The sequence below is a fragment of the Oncorhynchus gorbuscha genome, unplaced genomic scaffold, assembly GCF_021184085.1.
Source record: "Oncorhynchus gorbuscha isolate QuinsamMale2020 ecotype Even-year unplaced genomic scaffold, OgorEven_v1.0 Un_scaffold_1413, whole genome shotgun sequence".
NCBI classification, from domain to species: Eukaryota; Metazoa; Chordata; class Actinopteri; order Salmoniformes; family Salmonidae; genus Oncorhynchus; species Oncorhynchus gorbuscha.
Window position 1 is genome coordinate 3,021 of NW_025746198.1, and position 24,096 is coordinate 27,116.

The following is a 24,096-nucleotide window of genomic DNA, read 5'->3' on the forward strand; positions in this document are numbered from 1 at the left end:
GTGACCTAAACGACTTTGAGCGTGGTCTGACCGTAGGTGCCAGGCACACCGGTTCCAGTATCCCAGAAACGGCTGGCCTCCTCGGCTTTTCATGCATAACACTGTCTAGTGTGTACCTGAATGAACGGTTCGACAAACAAAAACACCCAGTCAGCGGCAGATGGAGTGTTCCTCTGGCTATATGTAAATAAATAAAAACACCCAGTCAGCGGCAGATGGAGTGTTCCTCTGGCTATATGTAAATAAATAAAAACACCCAGTCAGCGACAGATGGAGTGTTCCTCTGGCTATATGTAAATAAATAAAAACACCCAGTCAGCGGCAGATGGAGTGTTCCTCTGGCTATATGTAAATAAATAAAAACACCCAGTCAGCGGCAGATGGAGTGTTCCTCTGGCTATATGTAAATAAATAAAAACACCCAGTCAGGGGCAGATGGAGTGTTCCTCTGGCTATATGTAAATAAATAAAAACACCCAGTCAGCGGCAGATGGAGTGTTCCTCTGGCTATATGTAAATAAATAAAAACACCCAGTCAGCGACAGATGGAGTGTTCCTCTGGCTATATGTAAATAAATAAAAACACCCAGTCAGCGACAGATGGAGTGTTCCTCTGGCTATATGTAAATAAATAAAAACACCCAGTCAGCGGCAGATGGAGTGTTCCTCTGGCTATATGTAAATAAATAAAAACACCCAGTCAGCGACAGATGGAGTGTTCCTCTGGCTATATGTAAATAAATAAAAACACCCAGTCAGCGACAGATGGAGTGTTCCTCTGGCTATATGTAAATAAATAAAAACACCCAGTCAGCGACAGATGAGAGTGTTCCTCTGGCTATATGTAAATAAATAAAAACACCCAGTCAGCAACAGATGGAGTGTTCCTCTGGCTATATGTAAATAAATAAAAACACCCAGTCAGGGGCAGATGGAGTGTTCCTCTGGCTATATGTAAATAAATAAAAACACCCAGTCAGCGACAGATGGAGTGTTCCTCTGGCTATATGTAAATAAATAAAAACAAGAAAATGGTGTTGTCTGGTTAGCTTAATATAAGGAATTAAAAATTATTTATAGTTTTACTTTTACTTTTGATACTTAAGTACATTTTAGTAATTACATTTACTTTTGAGACTTAAGTATATTTAAAACCAAATACTTTTAGACTTTTACTCAAATAGATTTAACTGGGTGACTTTTACATTTTAAAGTCGTTTTCTATTCGTTACTTTTACTCAAGTATGACAATTGGGTACTTTTTCCACCACCGCCGGTACCGAGTCAATGTACGGGGATACATAAGTCAATGTACGGGGATACACAAGTCAATGTACGGGGATACATAAGTCAATGTACGGGGATACATAAGTCAATGTACGGGGATACACAAGTCAATGTACGGGGATACATAAGTCAATGTACGGGGATACATAAGTCAATGTACGGGGATACACAAGTCAATGTACGGGGATACACAAGTCAATGTACGGTGATACACAAGTCAATGTACGGGGATACATAAGTCAATGTACGGGGATACATAAGTCAATGTACGGGGATACATAAGTCAATGTACGGGGATACATAAGTCAATGTACGGGGATACATAAGTCAATGTACAGGGATATATAAGTCAATGTAAGGGGATACATAAGTCAATGTACGGGGATACATAAGTCAATGTACGGGGATACATAAGTCAATGTACGGGGATATATAAGTCAATGTAAGGGGATACATAAGTCAATGTAAGGGGATACATAAGTCAATGTACGGGGATACATAAGTCAATGTACGGGGATACATAAGTCAATGTACAGGGATACATAAGTCAATGTACGGGGATACATAAGTCAATGTACAGGGATACATAAGTCAATGGACTAAAGATGAGCTTCCACCATGTTGTTTCACCTGTCAAATTTTTCCAATCAGTGCAGATGAAGGGGATGAGAGGACAGATTTTTAAGAAATTGAGGCGAGCAAACAAATGTAAATCGTGCTTGGTCTAACTACTGTCATGCACCTTATTAAAGTGGCAATCTGCTATTGGTACATACATTTTTGGACTTTTGAATTAATTATAGATACACCCATTGATTCTTAAAGACTATACATTCTAATTGCACTATGAGATTACAACTGTCAACCCCATCAGAACCCAAAATATAAGCTTGTTTTATTTCATTGTTTTTAAATGTGTAATTGTAAACAAACACTGTATAGCCTTAAACCATGGCTAAAACTATCATTTTGATATCATGGATGGTGGTGCATCCATAGCTCTGTCTATAAATGTGAGTGTGGTTACATTTTTTCAGCCCCATTCCTCAGCTGTTTACCAAATCAGTTGTGCTCACTTTGTTGTCTGAACTGTAGATTGCCTAGATGGTTGCGTTCACACAGGCAGCCCAATTCTGATCTTTTTTTCCGATCAGCTCCTAAAAAAGATCTGTTGTGAAAAGATCTGATGTGATTGGTCAAACGACCAAGTAGTGGAAGAAAATCTGAATGCATCTGCCTGTGTAAACTCAGCATTTGTGACTTTCTGAAAAAATGGCCACCTCCCCTTATTATCTCATGCTGTTTAGTTTCACTTTCTCTTTGCTATTAAAACAGATCACTTCAAACCACAACTACAGTACAGTCAACAGAAAAGTTACCCATAGCTGCAGAGTAAGTCTACTTTCCTCATTTCATTGATAATTCATGTTCAATATGAACACCATAACTATCAATTACAGTTGGGTGGGTGTCATGAAAGGTTTTGTGATCATTTAATAGTCTATGTCTACAACAGGAATAAAACGGTACACATGGTTAAGTGGAAACTGCTAGTGCAGAATTTAATGGAATGTTTTTTAGGTGAGTAATTCTATGAATGTAGAATAGAACTGAGTCAGTAAGTCCATTTACAATAACACATTGCTTTCACTTTCTAATTCCAAGAAACCATGTGGTCCAGTGGAAGGAGTGAGGTGGTGAAGTGCTGGAGAGCCGGATACTGTGAAAGACTAGAGCAAAAAAGTGCATGTTTAGAATGTGATATAGCCTCATGCTGCTGTACACAGCTTGCACTGTAGAGAAATATATTTTATCTTCATGGTTTGCACACTGGTTGTAGTTTTCCTATCCTGAATGTATCTATCTAGACTAATAAACCCATTTGTCTGTTCATTCACTTCCTTTAGATCCATGATTGAACGCAAAGGTAATTTTCAACAGGGCTCTTTTGTATAATGTAATATTTTGATGAAGGGTGCACTATAAAAGTAAATGGTTTAACCTACAATGCTCTTATAGCTGGCTGAACTATGAACATTGTTCCAATTAACAAAAACATGAATACTTTTATCAATTACCTTTTTGACTTTCCTCTTTGTTGTCAGTTTAAAATCAGTGGCACATAATATGAAGTACTACACAGTTGAGACTGGCAATACTTTGGATTCTCATATTCAGTTTATGAGACGACTCAACAACACCACAAGATGTTTTACGGAAGTCGAGTCGCCAGAGGAGAGTGATGTCATCATGGCTTTCTGTCCCATCGTCTCCGCGCCGGGACTGATATTGAAGCAGCACTGCAACAGATTCCAAGTACAGTAACTCATCCCAAATATGACTTCCCAAGCAATGTTATTTCCCTCTATACCAGATATTCTCTTTCCACACCAGATTTACTCAAAATGTACCAAAGGCATGAATTACATTACTACATTGTTTATTTGAGAGGCTTATAGGTTAATTTTGACGTATTCCCACATTCTCTTTCTTGACAGAGGGTAAAGATGTCATTCTGGTAGTACTGCATCACACCTTCAACCCAGACTACACTGTACCTTACAGCAGCAGACTAGTGACCAGAAGTGATGTAATACTCACAGTGGACTGTCTGTTCCATGAGAGCCTGGGACTACTGGACTGTCCTCACAATGATGCAGCAGTCAGAAATATTAGCCAGAAGTTTGACACAGTGGACTGTCTGTTCCATGAGAGCCAGGGACTACTGGACTGTCCTCGCAATGATGCAGAAGTCAGAAATATTAGCCAGAAGTTTGACACAGTGGACTGTATCAATTTCCATGAGAGCCAGGGACTACTGGACTGTCCTACAGGCAATGATGCAGAAGTCAGAAATATTAGGCAGAAGTTTGACATAGATCCTACTGAACAAGAATATGGTATCAATTTAATCAGCAGTTTTTGAATACAGTATTTCATTAAACAATCATTTGATGGTTGGTATTCATTTTTCCAGTCCAAATCTTTTTACAGGCCAGAAATTCCTTCACTGTTGATTAGCTGTTGATTGATTCTAAACGCTGCCTGTTATGGTATGATAAAAAGCGTAACCATACATCAGCAACTACTGTACTGAACAAGAATATAAACGTAACTTGATCAACAATTTCAAAGATTTTTACTGATTTCCAGTTCATATAAGGAAATAAGTCGATTGAAATAAAATCATTAAACAATCATCTATGGATGGTTGGTCACAGATACCATTAAAAAAAGAGGTAGGGGCGTGGATCAGAAAACCAGTCCAAATCTGGTGTGGTCACCATTTGCCTCATGTAGCGTGACACATCTCCTTCACATAGAGTTGATTAGGCTGTTGATTGTTGTCTGTGGAATGTTGTCCCTCTCCTCTGTGCGAAGTTGCTGGATATTTGCGGGAACTGGAACACACTGTTGTACATGTTGATCCAGCCCCCCCAAACATGCTCAATGTGTGACATGTCTGGTGAGTATGCAGGCCATGGAAGCACTGGGCCATTTTCAGATTCCAGGAATTGTGTCCAGATCCTTGCGAAATGGGGCAGTGCATTATGCTGAAACATGATGGCGGTGGATGAACGGCACAAAATGGGCCTCAGGATCTCCTCACGATATATTTGTGCATTAAAATTGCCATCGATAAAATGCAATTGTGTTCGTTGTCCATAGCTTATGCCTGCCCATACCATAACCCCACCGCCACCATGGGGCACTCTATTCACACTGTGAACAGAGTGGCCATTGAAGGTAAGCATTTGCCCGCTGAAGTCATTTACGACGCTGAACTGCAGTAAGGCCAAGACCCTGGTGAGGACGACGAGCACGCAGATGAGCTTCCTGAGAAATTCTTTGGTTGTGCAAACCCACAGTTTCCTCAGCTGCCTGGGTGGCTGGTTTCAGACGATCCCGCAGGTGAAGAAGCCGGATGTGGAGGTTCTGGGCTTGGTGTGGTTACATGTAGTCTGCGGTTGTTAGGCCAGTTGGACGTACTGCCAAATTCTCTAAAACAACATTTGAGGCGGCTTTTGGTAGAGAAATGAACATTCAACTCTTTGGCAACAGCTCTGGTGGACATTCCTGCAGTCAGCATGACAATTACACACTCCCTCAAAACTTGAGACATCTGGGGCATTGTGTTATGTGATAAAACTGCACATTTTAAAGTGGTGTTTTATTGTCCCCGCTCAAGGTCTGTGTAATGATCAAGCTTTTTAATCAGCTTCTTGACATGTCACACCTGTCAGGTGGATGGATTATCTTGGCAATGGAGAAATGCTCACGAACTGGAATGTCAACAAATGTGTGCACAAAATCTGAGAGAAATCAGCTTTTTGTGGAACATTTCTGGGATCTTTTATTTCAGCTCATGAAACATTGGACCAACACTATATGTTGCGTTTATGTTTTTGTTCTGTGTTAATTCAATATCTTCTTGTCTAGTGTTGAGGAGATATCTGCCAAAATGTAGCTATTTAAAGAAAAGTCAGAACTGCAGTGTATCTCTGAAGCAGACAGGTCACTTTTAAATCATTATTTTCTTTCCAGGGGTTACTGTCTTTATGCCGCAACTGCCCTTGTATGGTGATTTCTTACATTATGGGGCTCATCTCAGGCAAAAGTAGGTTCCAGTAGGTTTAAGCATTCATTAATATCGTCATTGTAATTACAGTAATCATCACAGGTCAAATCAACAACTAACATATTGTGTTTTATGTTTCTTAATCTTTTCAAGATCCATGTCCCTTTGCAAGACCTCATTCCAGAAATGAAGAATATTTACATTTGGCCCAACTATGAACATGTGATAATATATAGTGTTACTCCTGTAAACGTGATAATCAATTCCCTTAGAGAATAAATGTTATGGATTACATCTTTAATTGAATGTCATTTAGGTCTACTTGAGAAAGTACAGATCATTTACAGTGGTAATGTATGGAATTAGGCCTGGCTGTATCAATGTAACAATAATATGGAAATAAAAAGAAACAGGATTTGTGGAAGGGCACGAGTCTCAACATCACTGGTTATACCCTAGAGTAAAACAAAATGTATATCTCTTAGATATAGGACAGACACTTGTTGCCATTTATGCATGTGTTATTCATTGCGTTTCTATAGGCTATAGTAGTAAGGCCAATTCAATATTTTATAAAATAATTAAACAAAAATATTATATAGCTAAAGGGCCCCAGCTTAGACGTTTAAGAATTAAAACGATAGTACATGTATCCCACTTCTGACATCGGTGTAGTGAACAGTGGCAGAACCCCATTTGCCTGACTCAAGGAACAATTTTAATAGGGATAGCTATGTATTTTGGAGGCGTTTGTAACAGACATACAAAGGCTTCACTGTTTTTTGCAGTAGCTCAATGACTGAACTGAGCTCAAAAGTGAGGAAAAGGCTTTTGAACAAAATATTCCTACCGCAACATTGCATTCTGGGACGTGTCCCCTGGTCGGGTTGTTGAAGTCAAGATGGCTGTAAACACCAAACAGAGACTAGAGCATGAAATAGGCCTTAAATGAAGTTCCTTATTCAATAAAATCGCCCATCACCGTCAAGAGCCTTGAGCAGTAACATCACGATTTGTTGAACATTTATCCAAACTGTGGAGAAAGTGTTAATTCATACAGTTACACAGGATCACGGGCAACTGCGGGAGAACGTCTCGTATGAATTCCGACGAGAGGGACTGTGAGTGTGCGCTACCACAGGCCGAGACATCCCTGCAGGAGGATACGACAGGTCGGCATCGAGATAAATACAGTGTCGTGGTTTGGGGAAGGGTGCATGTTTCTGTATCGTAGCAATAAAATGATTCCCAACTTATGGTTTCTGGCTAGCTAGCTATGTAACTGGCATGTAAAATGAAGTAAAGTGCAACATTCCTGCAGATTTCAGGTATATAGACAGCTAGTTAATGTTGCCCTCCAGCTAGGCTAGGCCTGAAAAGTGAATTTAGCAACCGCTAGTTGGCTAACTAGCAATGCTAATAAGCTAGTTATTAACATAACTTTTAGGTAGCTAGTTTGTTTGCTGTTCTGATTTCACGTTACCGTACAGTTACGACGATGTATTGCTGAATTGTAACTATGTTACCTAAAACATTATCGCCTGAACGACTAGCTACTAAGCAAGCAAGCTGCACGGTCATCACTCTGTCTGCGTTAGCTAGCTGGCCAACGTTAGCTACTTGTATCGGTCTTTGCAGATTTTACATTCGCTGTTCCTGTAGACATTTCATCATCAGTCAGAAATTGGTTTACATTAACATGAGATTAACTAGCGTCCACTTACTGTTAGTTGTTGTGGCTGTCTTAACTAGCTAGTTAGCTAACGCTACACTTGTAAAAATCGTTTCACTCGCTAGATAAGTTTGTTAATTTCTCTGCTGTAGCTAGCTGTAGTAGGTAGGCTAGATGGTTCTGTCAACAGATTTAGCTACATATTCCTGACCTAAGCTATTGATGTATTTGTTTGTTTAGAATACAAGAGGAGTCTGACATAGAAAACACGGAAGCAAGCCGAATGTAAGTTTATTTTAAGTTGTCAGTCATGTCATTCAGTGATTAACGTACAGTAGCTACCTACAGTACAGTAAGTTAATTTAGTCACCTACCACAGAACATGTTAATTGACTATCTATGGAATGCTAATATTTAATATCTCCCTCCTTTCACTAACCAATGCATGTCCACAGTCATTTTGTCAAAGTGTCACCATCTGCACCTTCATATGAATAATTTTCCTCTTTGGCTTCCACACACCATCCCTCCTGCATGGTCTGCTGACTGCAGCAGGCACACACAGTGGATGCTGAGTCCACAAGTTCACAATGAAAATGAATGTTTTCGTTCTTAAATGTTTAGCGGCTTATCTAATTTCCAATGAAGACCACATTGGTATTTATAAATGACATTAAGTTCCTTTTTAATAATAAAAAAAAATGTTTACCACTTTGGATGTTGATAAGACTGATTTCAGTGCTGTTTTGATTGAGACTCGCAGCCAGTTTCATGGATAAAAGCGTCTGCTAAATGGCATATTTCATTTCATAACTCTCCATGCTTCCAATCTGAACGGCCTCCAATTCAGGAAGCGAGCAGCCGCCAAGCATCTAATAGAGCGCTACTACCACCAGTTAACGGAGGGCTGTGGGAATGACTCCTGCTCGAACACGTGGTGCTCCTCGTCCAGGGGCTCCCACCGCTTGGACAACAACGCAGCTGCCGTCAAGGCCCTGGAGCTGTACAAGATCAATGCCAAACTGTGCGACCCACACCCCTCCAAGAAAGGCACCACTATGAACCATTGTGTAAGGGACGACTTCAAAGGTGTGTTGGCATAAGTGACTCATTCGCGCATCAATACTTTTCGGAGTGTTTCAATTGTAGTGCAGAATTTCAGAATCAGACTGTTGGTCTTAACTGAAACTGTTAACTTTTTACCCATAACTGGATATTCCATATGCTGCTTAATTAACTGTATTACATTGATGTTTTCCAGATGTGAATTACCTAACAGAGGAGAAAGTGTATGAGATCCTACACATCTGTGGAGAGAAGGAGGACTACTCCCCTCTGATCCGGGTCATAGGACGGGTGTTCTCCAGCGCAGAGGGCCTGGTGCAGAGCTTCCGCCGGTCCAAACCACCCACCAAGGAGGAGCTCAAGTCCCTCCAGAGCAAGGACGAGGACAAAGATGAGGACGAGGAGGAAGTGGCCGCCTGCTCCGATGCTGCTATGGAGGAGGACTCGCCCGGTTCCTCTTCCCGGTTAGACGGCGCTGCATCAGGGGACAATGATGTGGGAAGCTAGGTCCTGATGAGGTTTCTGTGGACATCGCTGTCAGGAGGGTCTACCAGAGACTGCTGTCCAACGGTAATATCGAAACTGCCTTCCTCAACGCACTGGTCTACCTGTCGCCCAACGTGGAATGTGACCTGACGTACCACAACGTCTACTCCCGGGACCCCAACTACCTGAACTTGTTTGTGGTGGTGATGGAGAACAGTAACCTCCACAGCCCAGACTACCTGGAGATCGCCCTGCCCCAGTTCTGCAGGGCCATGAGCAAGCTGCCCCTACCCGCGCTGGCCAAGCTGGCCCGCCTGTGGTCTCACTACAGTGCTGAGCAGATCCACCGTATAATGGAGACCTTCCAGCAGCTCATCACCTACAAGGTAGCTAGATTCTCTTGGTATTTTGTCTTTTCTTTTTTCAGCCTACATAGAGCTATGAGATTCCTCTGTAATGATAAGCACTATACAAATTAAATGTATTGTTATTTTAATTACTAAGGTGGTCAGCAATGAGTTCAACAGCCGCAACCTGGTGAACGACGACGATGCAGTGGTGGCAGCCACCAAGTGCTTGAAGATTGTCTACTATGCAAATGTCATGGGAGGAGGTGGACACGGAGCACAACGAAGAGGAGGACGAGGAGCCCATCCCTGAGTCCAGCGAGTTGACACTGCAGGAGCTGCTGGGGGAGGAGAGGAGAAACAAGAAGGGCCCCGGGTGGACCCCCTGGAGACTGAGCTTACCATCCGGACTTCCGACAGCGGCGGCCCCTCATCCCCTTTGAGGAGTTTGTCAACGAGCCCTGAATGAAGTCCTAGAGATGGACAAGGACTACACGTTCTTTAAAGTGGAGACGGAGAACAAGTTCTCCTTCATGACGTGTCCATTCATCCTCAATGCCGTGACCAAGAACCTGGGCCTGTACTACGACAACCGCATCCGCATGTACAGCGAGCGACGCATCACAGTACTCTACAGCCTGGTGCAGGGACAACAGCTCAACCCCTACCTAAGGCTTAAAGTACGCCGAGACCACATCATCGATGATGCCCTCGTCAGGGTAAGTCCAAGGCCCTGTTTAGTTTCTCCCACCCCGAAGTGTGCACTTGTTTCGTCTACTCCCCCTCAAGAATTTAAAAGCATTGGAGTGGTGTTTGTACTGACTGGAGAGAGTGTCCACTATATTCCTCACACTAGTATTAGATCATTATTTTACTTCTATTCTTCCTGTTAGCTTGAGATGATCGCCATGGAGAATCCTGCAGACTTGAAGAAGCAGCTGTATGTGGAGTTTGAAGGAGAACAAGGTGTAGATGAAGGAGGGGTTTCCAAAGAGTTCTTTCAGCTCGTCGTGGAGGAGATCTTCAACCCAGATATTGGTGAGAAACCAAGTCGTCAGTCGGTCGATACATTGCTGACCCGTCACTGTGAGAATGGAATTGGATGTGGTTGATTTGTGTTGCTGTTGTGTTTTATAAAGGTCCTCGTCGTTACTGCAGTGGATGTGGTTGGTTTGTGTTGTGTATTGTAAAGGTTGTTCCTTGTCCTTAACACGGCTTCCTTCTCCTCAGGAATGTTTGCGTCTGACGAGCGCACCAAGATGTTCTGGTTCAACCCGTCGTCGTTTGAAAACGAGGGTCAGTTCACGCTGATCGGCATCGTCCTTGGCCTGGCCATTTACAACAACTGCATCCTGGACGTTCACTTCCCCATGGTGGTCTACAGAAAGCTCATGGGCAAGAAAGGAACCTTCCGGGACCTCGCAGACTCCAATCCGGTTAGTATTTGAAGTCATGTTTATTAATACAATTAGCTTAATGATATTCATCTCCAGAGTGGGATTTAAACCTTTGTGCTCCGACATGGCTGTAGACTCCTATGGCGTTACATTACATTTTACTTAGCAATTTCTTTCAGGGCAATCTAGACCTTAACAGATAAATACCATTGAAATGGTGTTATTGATAAGGTGTTTCTGTCTGCTCTCCCCTGTGTCCTGTTATCTGTGCAGGTTCTGTACCAGAGTCTGAAGGAGCTGTCAGAGTACGAGGGTAGTGTGGAGGAGGACATGATGATCACCTTCCAGATATCCCAGACGGACCTGTTCGGAAACCCCCTCATGTACGACTTAAGGGAAAATGGTGATCAAATTCCAGTCACCAACGAGAACAGAAAAGTGAGTTTCAAGAATTCTTGGAGAAAATGATTTCACTCAAAATCATGCTTTTAGACATTTTAATTATGAGGATTTTTCCATTTTAGATGTAGCTTATTTGACCAGTGGGGTTGAATAGAGTATGAGGTAGTGTTCCGTCCAGAGAATCATGCCGTTGTTTCATCTTGTGGTCGACAGGAGTTTGTAGCTCAGTATGCGGAGTACATGCTGAATAAGAGTGTTGAGAAGCAGTTCAAAGCCTTCAGAAGAGGTTTTCACATGGTCACCAACGAGTCCCCGCTGAAATATTTATTCCGGCCGGAGGAAATTGAGCTGCTCATCTGTGGAAGCAGGGTAAGCTGTAGAAAAGAGAATTTAGTCATTTGTATTTATTTATTTATTTATGTTTTTAAATGTGATTTTTAACTCTCCATAATGTGTATATCACACACAGAACCTAGACTTTCAAGCACTTGAAGAAACGACAGAATATGATGGCGGCTACAGCAGAGATTCACGCATCATTAAGTAAGGAATTGCTTTATTTTGTGTGTGTGTGTGTGTGTGTGTGTGTGTGTGTGTGTGTGTGTGTGTGTGTGTGTGGATGGACCATTACTTCAAAAGGGACTTGACTGCAGAAAGGACAGTCTAACCATTTTGAAATTCAGCAGTTTGATCTGCTGCTGACATCAGGGACAGTGACCAAAAACCCAGGATAGGACACTAATATAAAGCCTTGTCTGTACTTGACCCACCAGGGAGTTCTGGGAGACGCTGCACTCATTTGCTGAGGAGCAGAAGAGGCTGTTCCTGCAGTTCACCACGGGCACAGACAGAGCCCCTGTCGGAGGCCTGGGAAAGCTCAAGATGATCATCGCCAAGAACGGCCCCGACACAGACAGGTGAGGATGTCTTCCGTCTGCAGCCCACATTGTTCACTCACATCATGTTGGATACATGCAACTAGCAAATGTGTTCAACTGTGTGTATATATAAATGAATAAAAATAACCATGTACTTTGCATGCGTTTTGTTTGAGGGGAAATTGATGAATTGGCTTCAGATTACAGTGGAACTTCAAGGTAATCCCATTCCAAATGAATGGCCTGTTGACCTTAACAATTGGAACGGCCTTTGACCCCTTCCCTCTCCTCTGCCCCTTTCTGCAGGTTACCCACATCTCACACCTGCTTCAACGTGCTGCTGCTCCCGGAGTACGACACCAGGGAGAAGCTGAGAGAGAGACTGCTCAAAGCCATCCTCTATGCCAAAGGGTTTGGGATGCTCTGAGGCCATGGCTGCTACACTGAAAGAGGACTCCTTTTCACAATCTCCCTCCTTCCCCCATATCAGAAAAAATAAACGAAAGATGACCAACCAACACAAAATCGTTCAAGATTCGAAATGAGAAAAGCCGAAAATCAACACAATGGTTAATCTAAAGGTAGCGCACTCTAGTAGTGGAGTTTGTCTGTGCCAGCGTCCCGATCTCTTGGAGCAGCTTCATTGAACTTCATGTGATCTAAAGTACGTTTCAATTCCCACGTGTGAATGTGTTCTGAACACATCCTTTATTTTATTTTATGTACAGGGGATTGTTTTCCCCCTTAATATTTATTTTAAGGTTGAAATTGGTTATTTTGATTCTTGACTGGAATAACACCTTTTTTTGTTGGGAAAGGGGAGGGCTGGGATTATTTAATAATCTGGATTGTGACAATGACGATGTAGAAACATTTTACCATTTGTGAGACAGAAAAGGCTGCATCCATTCATGTATTGCAGTCCTCTTTGCAGTCTGTTACTTTGCGATCTTTCGGTTGCATTGCTGCAGTCAGAAGCTGATGTGACGAGCGAAACCGTGTGTATGTGTATATGATGTCCCGCCCCCCCCGCCCCCCGCCCACACACACCTTCCATATTATTTAGCCAATCGAACCAGGCCCCATTTTTCATAGAAGTGTTTGGAACTTGGAAAGTAATTTCATTCAGACAGCATCTTCAGAAAATGTTTACCTTGAGCATCTGTCCTGAATGACACCCGATTCCCTATCTAGTGTTCTACTGTTGACTAGGGCCCATTAGGGTGCCATTTGGGACACATACATTATTTTCACCATTGGAGCACTGAGAGTAGACTTAAACTTTGTCAGAGCTGTTGTAAGTGCACTTAGACATTTTCAGAATTATTATTATTTTTGGGCTACAAGTACATGATTGTTCTCAAAAAAATATTTTTCTGAAGTCTTCCTGTGTTGCCCTTGTCTAACCGGTATTATATTGTAATCCTCAGTACATTTATATAATCAGAATAGCATTTATTCTGGTTGTCTACACTTCTAGAAGACCAACCCCAAATATGTCCCAGGTTTATCTTCCTTTTAAAATCAAGGCATTTTCTACTAAATTAAATGTCTACAGACATTTGCCAAGTGTTACTGACAAATCTTTGCTCTCCAGTGATCCTGGAGTGATCAATATTTGTCTCTGTGTCGAAAATAACTTACGACAGCCCTTTAAAAAAAAAAAAGGTTAATTTTCGATTTGGAAAAGCTAGCTGTGAAAATTCCTTCAGCACTGGCACAGTAAACAGTTGATTTGTTTCTTTGTCTTTTAGTTTCTGGACAATTCCATAGGGATGTAATCACTGCTTAGGAATGCCAATGGATCCTGAATCCTGATGCCGTCTTTCAGTCAGTTGGGGCGTAAGCAGTCAGCCAGCTCGCAGTAATGTCACTTTTCAACGGTGCTCAGGGCTGCTTGTGAAGAACCTGCCCTAACAAATACATTTCAGATATTGTGTCCTGAGCCTTCCCTTCCTCCATCGCTTCTTTGGGTTTCTGCTGTACCTCATTCATTTGTATCTCTGTTTTGTACTGCTGAAGTTGCTGCTCGCCTGTACATTTAAAAGGACTCCAGGGCCCAGAGAATGGACAACGTTCACCCTGATCTTGGAATTGAAGCAGTCAGTTTATAGGTTGGTTTGAGTTAACTGTTACCTTTAAAAAAATGTAATTGATAAAAAGGCTTAAAATCAAGTGTTGTGAAAACATGCTAAATAAAAGTGACTGCTTTTTTCAAACTTGTACTTGGTGAAGAGTTCATTTTAAACATGCCAACAGATGGATTTGTAAGACTTTTGAGGATTGTGTCTTATGATTCTGAAGTACTCTTCCACTTTTTTACTGTCTCGTAACCCAGTGAAGTTAACCAAGACATGTTCATTTATTCAACACCATACATTCAGTCGATTGGCTTAAAAGAGCCGAGTTGTTCAACCTCTGAAAAGAGAACATATCACTGAAAGTTCAAATAAATATGTTTGCATTTGATATGACCGTTTTTAAGCTTCTTAGTTTTAACAAGTACAGTACAATCTGAGTTTAAGTGGAAATGAATAGGAAATGATAGTAAGCCAAAAACATCCAATTATTGTCCAATAATGTCCATTTCAACTGACCAAGACATTTCAAAAGCACACCAGCAGCAAAATTCAACTACCAGTATCGTTTGGATTCAAATACAGACCAATTTTGGATAATATATTTATTACAAAATAAAAACATTAACATTAAGCCTATCAAACAAGCAGGACAAATAACTAAACTCAGCAAAAAAAGAAACGTCCCTTTTTCAGGACCTTGTCTTTCAAAGATAATTTGTAAAAATCCAAATAACTTCACAGATCTTCATTGTAAAGGGTTTTAACACTGTTTCCCATGCTTGTTCAGTGAACCATAAACAATTAATGAACATGGAACGGTCGTTAAGACACTAACAGCTTACAGACGGTAGGCAATTAAGGTCATAGTTATGAAAACTTAGGATACTAAAGAGGCCTTTCTACTGACTATGAAAAACATCAAAAGAAAGATGCCCAGGGTCCCTGCTCATATGTGTGAAAGTGCCTTAGGCATGCTGCAAGGAGGCATGAGGACTGCTGATGTGGCCAGGGCAATAAATTGCCATTTCCTTACTGTGAGACGCCTAAAACAGCACTACAGTGAGACGGGACGGACAGCTGATTGTCCTCGCAGTGGCAGACCACTTGTAACAACACCTGCACAGGATCGGTACATACGAACATCACACCTGCGGGACAGGTACAGGATGGCAACAACAACTGCCTGAGTTCTCAGACTGTCTGTAATAGGCTGAGAGAGGCTGGACTGAGAGCTTGTAGGCCTGTTGTAAGGCAGGTCCTCACCAGACAACAACGTCGCCTATGGGCACAAACCCACCGTCACTGGACCAAACAGGACTGGCAAAAAGTGCTCTTCACTGACGAGTCGCGGTTTTGCCTCACCAGGGGTGCTGGTTGGATTCGCGTTTATGGTCAAAGGAATGAGCGTTACACCGAGGCCTGTACTCTGGAACGGGATCGATTTGGAGGTTGAGGGTCTGTCATGGTCTGGTGCGGTGTGTCACAGCATCATCGGACTGAGCTTGCTGTCATTGCTGGCAATCTCAACGCTGTGCGTTACAAGGAAGACACCCTCCCCCCTCATGTGGTACCCTTCCTGCAGGCTCATTCTGACATGGCCCTCCAACATGACAATGCCACCAGCCATACTGCTCGTTCTGTGCATGATTTCCTGCAAGACAGGAATGTCAGTGTTCTGCCATGGCCAGCGAAGAGCCCGGATCTCAATCCCATTGAGCACATCTGGGACCTGTTGGATCGGAAGGTGTGGGGTAGGGCCATTCTCGCCAGAAATGTCCGGGAAGGTGCCTTGGTGGAAGAGTGGGGTAACATCTCACAGCCAGAACTGGCAAACCTGGTGCAGTCCATGAGGAGGAGATGCACTGCGGTACATAATGCTGCTGGTGGCCACACCAGATACTGACTGTTACTTTTGATTCTGACCTCCCCCTTTGTTCAGGGACACATTATTCCATTTCTGTTAGTCACATGTCTGTGGAACTTGTTCAGTTTATGTCTCAGTTGTTGAATCATGTTATGTTCACACAAATATTTACACATGTTAAGTTTGCCTTAAATAAACGCAGTTGACAGTGAGAGGACTTTCTTTTTTGGCTGAGTTTATGTTTGAATCTAGGTATACTTTTGACCAGTGGAGGCTGGTGGGAGGAGTTATAGGAGGACTGGCTCATTGTAATGGCTAGAATGCAAAACATTTAATGGTATCAAACATATGGAAACAACATGTTTGACTGCGTTCCATTTATTCCATTGCAACCATTACAATGAGCCCATCCTCCTATAGCTCCTCCCACCAGCCTTCACTGCTTTTGACTAGCCAACAATACAGTTTATGGTTATAATCCACTTGGATGGAAAGCTATTTAGATCTAACCAGATCTAAATTGTGAGTATATGAGTTATAGATTTACATTTAATGTCCGTGTCTGTTAAATATGTGGAGTAGATATTCTGCATGTGATTATTTGTCCTATCATCACCTCATCCATCCCCCTGCCTGAGGGGTTTGACCCTGGCCTCCATGTTGCTGATGCGCTGCTTGACCTTGGCCTGGTATGTTGCCCACTCTGCAATCATTCTGGTGAACTTGATCGTCATGACCTCCATGTTGGTCTCCATTGTAAGGACTTTGTTCTCCATTTCTTTGGGGTCGGCCTTGTTTCCCAATTCCTCATCAATGAGGTTGTCTTTCATCAAGATGGCCTTGCCTTTCTCTTCCAGAGCGTACTTGGCGTCAGGGTACTCAGTGAGAGCATCCATCAGGTCGTCTTTAGACAGGGCGAAGAGGTCAGAGTAACCCACGCTCCTGATGTTGGCTGTTCTTCTGTTGCCAGCCTTACTGCCCTTGATGCCCAGGATACTGAGATCTCCGAAGTACGCCCCATCGCTCAGCACACACCACTGTGTTACCCCGTCGTCCGCCACCACAGCCAGCTTCCCTTCTTTGATGATGTACATCTCTCGGCCAATGTCGCCCTTCTTACAGATGTAGTCTCCGGGGCTGAAGACCTGCGGCTGCAGCTTGAGCACAAGCTCGATCAGCAGGCCGGCTTCGCAATCCTGGAAGATACGCACTTTCCTCAGCGTCTCCATGTGGACGTTGATGGCAATCTCAGCCTTCAGCTTGTCCGGCAGGTTCTTCAGAACCTCCTTCTCGTCGCAGGTCTTCTTCTCCGTCCACAGGTAGTCAAACCACTTGACCACCCTGGCCTCCAGGACCTTGGAGACCTTACGAAACTCCATGTACTGCTTGATGGAGTCGATCTTGGCCTGGAACTCGGCGCGTGCCGCGTTCATGTTGGAGATCATGGCGCCAACGTTACCAACAATGGTGGCAAAAATCAGCACGCCCGTGAGGAAGTCGGCGACTACAAACAGGTACTCGATGTCTCTGACAGGGGGCGGGGTCTCTCCAATGGTGGTCAGGGTCAGGGTGGACCAGTAGAGGCAGTAGACGTACTTCCTGGACAGCTGGCCCATCTCGGGGTCAGTGATGTTTGGGTACACCCAGGTGTCTGAGCCGAAGCCCAGGAGTTTGGAGAGGGCGTAGAAGACGCAAGCGTTCCAGTGGATGATGATCAGGATGTAAAGCACAAGGTTGCCGATTCTGAAAATGTTGGGGTAGTTTGTCCTGGTTTCCGTTCGGTCGAAGAACTCAAAGAGGCGCGCCATCTTGCCGAGGCGGTTGAATCTGAACTCTGGATTGTTGTAACCGTATGGAATGAAGGCAAGATCGGTAGGTATCATCGATATGATGTCATATTTAAACTGCTTCTGGGCTCGGTAGTGTTCTTTTAGTTTCACTGGGTCCTTCACGAGCAATCCTTGTTCCAGGAAACCTGTTGATGACATTTCAAAGCTTTATCGCAAATACTAAATTGTTGAACAAGGCTATGTTATGTAGAAATGATTTCAACAACCCTAAACAAGAAGGGTTTTACCTGTCCTAGATCTCACAAACGTGTCAATGTAATAGATGACATCTGAAGTGTAGTCGAGAACCATCCACAGCATTACATAGTTGGCCTGCAGGTCATTGAAACTAGCTCTGGGAGATAAGCAGAAACACAAGAGTATTGATCATTCACAATTACTCAACAATATCTTGGGAAACCCTAAAGCTGGAATTCTAAAACAGCACACACCTTGGCACCAGAAGCATTAAGTTGTAGAATGTTGGGACAGCTACTATTGTCAGCCATTGGTAGTACATATCAGTGGCGGGGTCAATGATCCACACTTCTTTACTGAAATAAACATAAAATACAAGGCTTTTTCCTGTAAACTTATAATCCATTTTTTTTGTTTATACATATAAGACTTCCATATAACTATAGAATCTGAATATACTTACGGGGGGATCCGGTTTCTTCTCATCCGGTTTCTTATCAGGTGGCTTCGGGGGATCCGGTTTCTTCTCATCCTTCTTCTCGTCTTTTTTGCTGAACACATTATTTTTCCACATATCGTTTGATCAATCTCAATGAAGCAGGTACTAACTACAGCACAGCACACTATTATACAAGGGGAAAATAAGAGGATTATCTATAGCAGGTGTACTCAACCAAGCCTCGTTTCACCATCCTGATCTCGCAAGCTAACTCTCTGTTTTTCTATATGAAGCAGCGGAGGCTGGTGGGAGGAGTGGACGTGCTCATTGTAATGGCTGGAATGGAATAAATGGAATGGAGTTAAACATGTGGTTTCCATATGTTTGAAGTGTTTGATACGGTTCCATTCATTCCCTACCAGCCATTAAAATGAGCCCGTCCTCCTATAGCTCCTCTCACCAGCCTCCACTGATACGAAGTGTTAAGAAACAAAAGCTCAGCAGTCTGGATGGTGGATCAGGCTAATCATCTGAACTAACGTCACTCTTACAGATTTGTTTGGTGATATTGGATTGTAATGTTCATGGAGGGTGTTATTTGGTTTAAATTAGATTTTCCATTGCATGAAAATATGTGCAATGATTTATCAAGACCAGAGGGGGGCAGCATGCTACTGTCGGGTCAAAAGAGTAGTGACAGGTCTCTTGGCTTTCTCCTGATATTTCTTTGTAATTTGTCATTCTTTGTCATCCAGTATGACATTTATAAAAACAAATATGTGTCTGATCACAATTATGAAACACAAAATACTTTTGGGAGTGACAGGGGGGGAACAAAACCATATACAGCTATTTATTTACACCCGCAATAACATCTGCTAAATATGTGTGACCAATAACATTTGATTTGATTAGATTAGTTACTACCTACATAGTAAATGAAAGGTTCTGAATACTTATGTAAATGTTATATTTCAATTTCTTTTGTTATCAATCAGCAACAATGTCTAAAAACCTGTTTTTGCCTTGTCATTATGGGGTATTGTGTGTAGATTGATGAGGGGAAAAAACGACATTCATTTTAGAATAAAAAGTTTTAACGCAACAAAATGTGGAAAAAGTCAAGGGGTCGGAATACTATCTGAATGCTCTAGTTGGTCCACTTACTCATCCTTGTTGTTGCAGTTGTTCATATTGTATGCTGCAAGGGGCCATTGACCATTGCTTGAACAAATATAGAAATACACGTGTTAGCTTCAAATCTAAGCAGATATTTCATTTCTAAGTCATTATAATTGCAACATGAGAGAAAGAGAAATTGAGCAAAACACACACACACGCACGCACGCACGCACGCACGCACGCACGCACGCACGCACGCACGCACGCACGCACGCACGCACACACACACACACACACACACACACACACACACACACACACACACACACACACACACACACACACACACACACACACACACACACACACACACACACACACACACACACACAGGGACTCACTTCCTCCTGCGGACTTGGTCAGAGAGTCTGGTGTTGGACATGCTCTCTGCCCTCCAGGCCTCTCTGAACTCTGTGTGTGACTTCATGGTTGAGTCTAAAGGAAGGTCATCTGAGGGCTGACTACTGTGAGATGACCAGCCCTTCACCAACACCATGAAGCGAGACAGCCTGAGAGAAATTCATTGTAATGTTGTTCAAATGATGTTCAAACATTGAGAAAACAACTATACATGCATTATAAAACAATGAGAAACAACTATACACACATGATAAATTATGAAGAATAAAAAACACATTAAAGTCTATTGACTTATTTTCATTGTAGTCCTTAAAATGAGCATAAATGTAAATAATGATATGGGAAAAAGACATCTGCACTGACCTGGACATGCCTCCTGTCCCCGTGAAGGAGGGGTCCAGTTGGTCCTCATGGCTGCAGCGTAGAGAGGACACCAGGAAGAGAGTGAGGCCTCCACCAGGCTAAAAATATACACTGAAATTGTACTAGCTTGGGACGTGTCAACGTTTGTGTTTCCTGTGTTTGGAGTATCACTACACTGCAATAAATCATGATCACACAGAATGCTTACTGGCATTCAAAAATGGAGTCTGTGTGTTGTTGGCTCTTCAAAGTAAAAGCTTTCAAATCCTAAACTAAACCCAAGCTGGTAAAATCCTGTACATTTCTTACCTGCTGCCACTCTCAATCTGGTCCAGGTTGTCGGGGGTGTTTACCGAACAGCGGCCGTGGCTGGGATAAGACTGCTCCGTGCTGATCTTAGGCATCTTGGTTCACTCTATGGTCCCCAATGCATCAGGCTGGTGGACTGCTGTGAACTGAACAGAATAGTGAGGATACTTTAGAGTAGGATACATATAGGGTTTGATTATTTACATTGTTCACAGTCTCACAAGTCAGAACAACTGTTTGTTAAATATTAAATATACCTACAACTATAACAGAGACATTTCAATGTTGAAGCTTAGAAATTGAGGCAACAATGTTCATATCATTAGTTGTGTACACCCACATTTTATAGTAATGTATCACAACCGTATAAAGTGTATGACTATGATTCAACTATCTATTATAGGATAACTCTAGGTCTAGGATGACTCTGTGACTCTCCTAGAGGGGAGAAGTATGAATAGGGATTTTAAGGGACGGTGAACCACATGTCTCACTGTGGATTTAGAAGGATTTTTACAGACTTAACTATGGTTTTAACAATCTCACTTCATATAGACTGATTCACGAATTTTATGAATCTACATTGTATCGATGAATGTGTGTTGGACGTGTACTGACCAAGACATTTGCTTAATAACAACAATAAAAAACTCAAATGTGATCTAAAAAAAATACGATTTTTCTTGTTGGTCCACAAGCACACAACAAGTGCATAATAGACTCGCACTAAAGTAATGCTTTGCTTTCCAAAGCGTTACATGCTAATGATTTGGTGTATTGACATGACCTGCCCATAGTATGCCTTGTGTGATGTCTTTGAATGGCCCTGTCTGAACCTCAAATTGAACAACTAAATGAAACACGAGATTAGAGAAAGAATACAGATACATTAGTAAGGCATGATTGTATTATTCTGCGCAACATGTTTTATTTGAAAGCAAAGTCAAAAAATATTTAAATGGAATATGTATTCGTGCTTATTTTTAAAATGTCAAATAACGGATTAACACACATTCAATCTGACATTTTACAACCTGCATGCAAGGAATAATTAATTAATTAATTAATCCACACATTTTACAACACTTTCGGGTAGGCTACATCTCTACTGTTAAGAATTACGAAGGAGACCGAATTAAATCCAATTGATTGACTTTTCCCTTTCAGAATGTTTGATGTTTCCAATGTTTCCAATGTATCTATAATTTATGTTAACATGTCTTTATGGTTGATTATAAACTATTTCAGCAGCTGGTGATAATAATAAAAATCTGTCAAAAAGGTTCGAATAAGGCCTACATCCAAGTTGTAATTGTTTTAATTACTTTTTCAAACTTTGAGTTAATTCATTGTGATTTAATTTAGTTGTTTAGTTCATTCTATTTTTTAACACAGTAGTCTGCTTAAATGTGATCTAATCAGAACGTCCTCACAAATTGCCTTGCCAAGTAGCCATAGCTGCTTGGATCTATCCTTTATTGTTGGTCCCGATTAAATGTAGGCTATACGAAAACATTTTATCTAGCTATAACATTTGATGAATTCTATATTATTTGCAACAAAACGGAAAATTGGTTCTTTCTTTAGACTACCACACAATTTGTGCAAATTTATAGTCTAAATGTACCTGAATATAGTTTAGGGAAGGATAGTCCTCAACCAAATGTCTTCGTCAAAGGAACTCTCGACGTGATATAATCCCATGTTTTCCTCCTTTGCTTCATAGGCTACACAAACATTTTCCAATCATTAATTCCTCTTTAGACACGGCCTTACATTACTTTCAAATGTTATACTACTGGACACAACGACTTGGAATTATATTTCAGCACCCAGGCCAACGGACAGCTCCCCCTGTGTCCTTTATTACCCAAGCAGCCTTCTTTAAACCGTAGCGCACTTCCGTCACCTTCATGAACAGTCATTAACTGCTTGGTGGGAAGAAGAGAGAGAAGGGAGGGGTCTGTGAGCGCCACCGCTTGTTGCGAAGTGAAGTTTCTACAACTGGTGGGAAGAAGAGAGAGAAGGGAGGGGTCTGTGAGCGCCACCGCTTGTTGCGAAGTGAAGTTTCTACAACTGGTGGGAAGAAGAGAGAGAAGGGGGGTCTGTGAGCGCCACCGCTTGTTGCGAAGTGAAGTTTCTACAACTTGTAACGACTACCACATAAGGGCAGTATTCATTTAGTTTCTGAATTTTTGCCATTAGCCTACAGTTAGGTAAGATAGTACTTGTTCAGGTGGTGAAGTCCTATCATTTATCGTTAGATGTTGCCTGAAATAAATAATGTCGTGCAACAGAGTCCTTTGCAATGGGCCCTAATGTCAGTCACCCCTGGACCAGATGTCAGTTCTTCCACCAGGTTCGACTAAACAAGGTTCAGACCAGCCTTCCATAAGTACATGGTCATGAGAGCATATTAAGAAGGAAGACGGATTTACTCTTTGGCTCCAGTGAATAATAGAGCAGGAGTCAGAAGGATGAGATGAACTGGGGCTTAAAGAGGCTAAAAAGATCATAGTCCATTAGAAATGTAGTGCGTATTTCATACTCACCCCCTCTCCCTGCCTTCTTGAAAATGAATCCCTAGAGTCCCACTTAGCAACATTGCTCCTCCATTGGGACTGAAAGAGGTGCTATGTGTTGCTCCTCACCTGCATAATAACAGATAATAAGAAACGTCCCCTTATGGATTGGATAAGTGGTCGAAATATGGCGTAAATTCCACCTAGCCTATCAGAAGGCAAGGTGAAAATATTATAATATTCCAGACAACTATCCACTCCATTCATATCTACACAAGTGTCTTGTGAGTAGTGGGTAGGTGTTGATTTAGGACTGGGTGATTGGTGTTGTGTCGTATCAGGCAGGTAGTTTACCTACAGTTTACAAATACAGGAAGAGCCAAGTGCCCTTTTCTGCCCTTAGCTTGGTAGGACACGGTTGTCTCTCTTCTTTCCTTCAGCGCAGCCTGGGCCATGAGCTGCTGTGAGATGTCACTGATGTTCAGAATGTCTCACCCACTAGGCTACTCTACTGGATGGCCACAGAGGCCCACAGAGGCCTCACCCTAGGCTACTCTACTGGATGGCCACAGAGGCCTACAGATGGCCTCACCCACTAGGCTACTGGATGGCCACAGAGGCCTCACCCACTAGGCTACTCTACTGGATGGCCACAGAGGCCTCACCCACTAGGCTACTGGATCTCACCCACTAGGGATGGCCACAGAGGCCCCAGGCTACTCTACTGGATGGCCACAGAGGCCTCACCCACTAGGCTACTCTACTGGATGGCCACAGAGGCCTCACCCACTAGGCTACTCTACTGGATGGCCACAGAGGCCTCACCCACTAGGCTA

At 42.4% G+C, this 24,096-nt stretch overlaps 2 protein-coding genes, 1 long non-coding RNA gene and 1 pseudogene across 4 annotated transcripts; 2 read left to right on the forward strand and 2 right to left on the reverse strand.

Moving 5' to 3' along the window:
- The first annotated feature begins 2,613 nt into the window (after nt 1–2,613).
- LOC124022761 lies at nt 2,614–3,555 on the forward strand. 2 transcript variants are annotated; one of them, XR_006836623.1, is made up of 3 exons: nt 2,614–2,679; nt 2,804–3,214; nt 3,393–3,555. It is a non-coding gene; the product is annotated as an uncharacterized LOC124022761 (long non-coding RNA). The 2 variants fall into 2 exon arrangements; XR_006836624.1 differs by having other exon boundaries at nt 2,665–2,679; nt 2,788–3,214.
- A 3,044-nt stretch (nt 3,556–6,599) lies between these two features.
- On the forward strand, nt 6,600–14,582 carry LOC124022758 (annotated as a pseudogene).
- A 1,571-nt stretch (nt 14,583–16,153) lies between these two features.
- Nucleotides 16,154–18,442, reverse strand: LOC124022760 (cyclic nucleotide-gated channel cone photoreceptor subunit alpha-like). The gene is made up of 3 exons (XM_046337447.1): nt 18,340–18,442; nt 18,136–18,242; nt 16,154–18,033 (listed from the first exon to the last, which is right to left on the reverse strand). The coding sequence occupies exons 1-3, from the start codon at nt 18,405–18,407 to the stop codon at nt 16,676–16,678; spliced, it is 1,533 nt and encodes a 510-aa protein (XP_046193403.1). The 5' UTR covers nt 18,408–18,442; the 3' UTR covers nt 16,154–16,675.
- A 58-nt stretch (nt 18,443–18,500) lies between these two features.
- LOC124022763 (cyclic nucleotide-gated cation channel alpha-3-like) lies at nt 18,501–22,659 on the reverse strand. The gene is made up of 6 exons (XM_046337449.1): nt 22,366–22,659; nt 20,739–20,884; nt 20,430–20,480; nt 20,048–20,215; nt 19,692–19,748; nt 18,501–18,636 (listed from the first exon to the last, which is right to left on the reverse strand). Exons 2-6 carry the CDS (start codon nt 20,831–20,833, stop codon nt 18,501–18,503), a joined length of 507 nt encoding a protein of 168 aa, XP_046193405.1. The 5' UTR covers nt 20,834–20,884; nt 22,366–22,659.
- Nucleotides 22,660–24,096: the final 1,437 nt, after the last annotated feature.

Bases quoted from the DNA above. Each gene is read 5' to 3' on its own strand.
- LOC124022760 (XM_046337447.1), bottom strand. From the start codon at position 18,407: ATGTACTACCAATGGCTGACAATAGTAGCTGTCCCAACATTCTACAAC. The intron at 18,243-18,339 runs GTGTGTGCTGTT...CTTATCTCCCAG, and splicing joins TTAATGCTTCTGGTGCCAAG to AGCTAGTTTCAATGACCTGC. The intron at 18,034-18,135 runs GTAAAACCCTTC...TGTCATCAACAG, and splicing joins GTTTGTGAGATCTAGGACAG to GTTTCCTGGAACAAGGATTG.
- LOC124022763 (XM_046337449.1), bottom strand. From the start codon at position 20,833: ATGCCTAAGATCAGCACGGAGCAGTCTTATCCCAGCCACGGCCGCTGT. The intron at 20,481-20,738 runs GTAAGAAATGTA...TCTACGCTGCAG, and splicing joins CAGATTGAGAGTGGCAGCAG to CCATGAGGACCAACTGGACC. The intron at 19,749-20,047 runs GTGAGTCCCTGT...TATTTGTTCAAG, and splicing joins GACCAAGTCCGCAGGAGGAA to CAATGGTCAATGGCCCCTTG.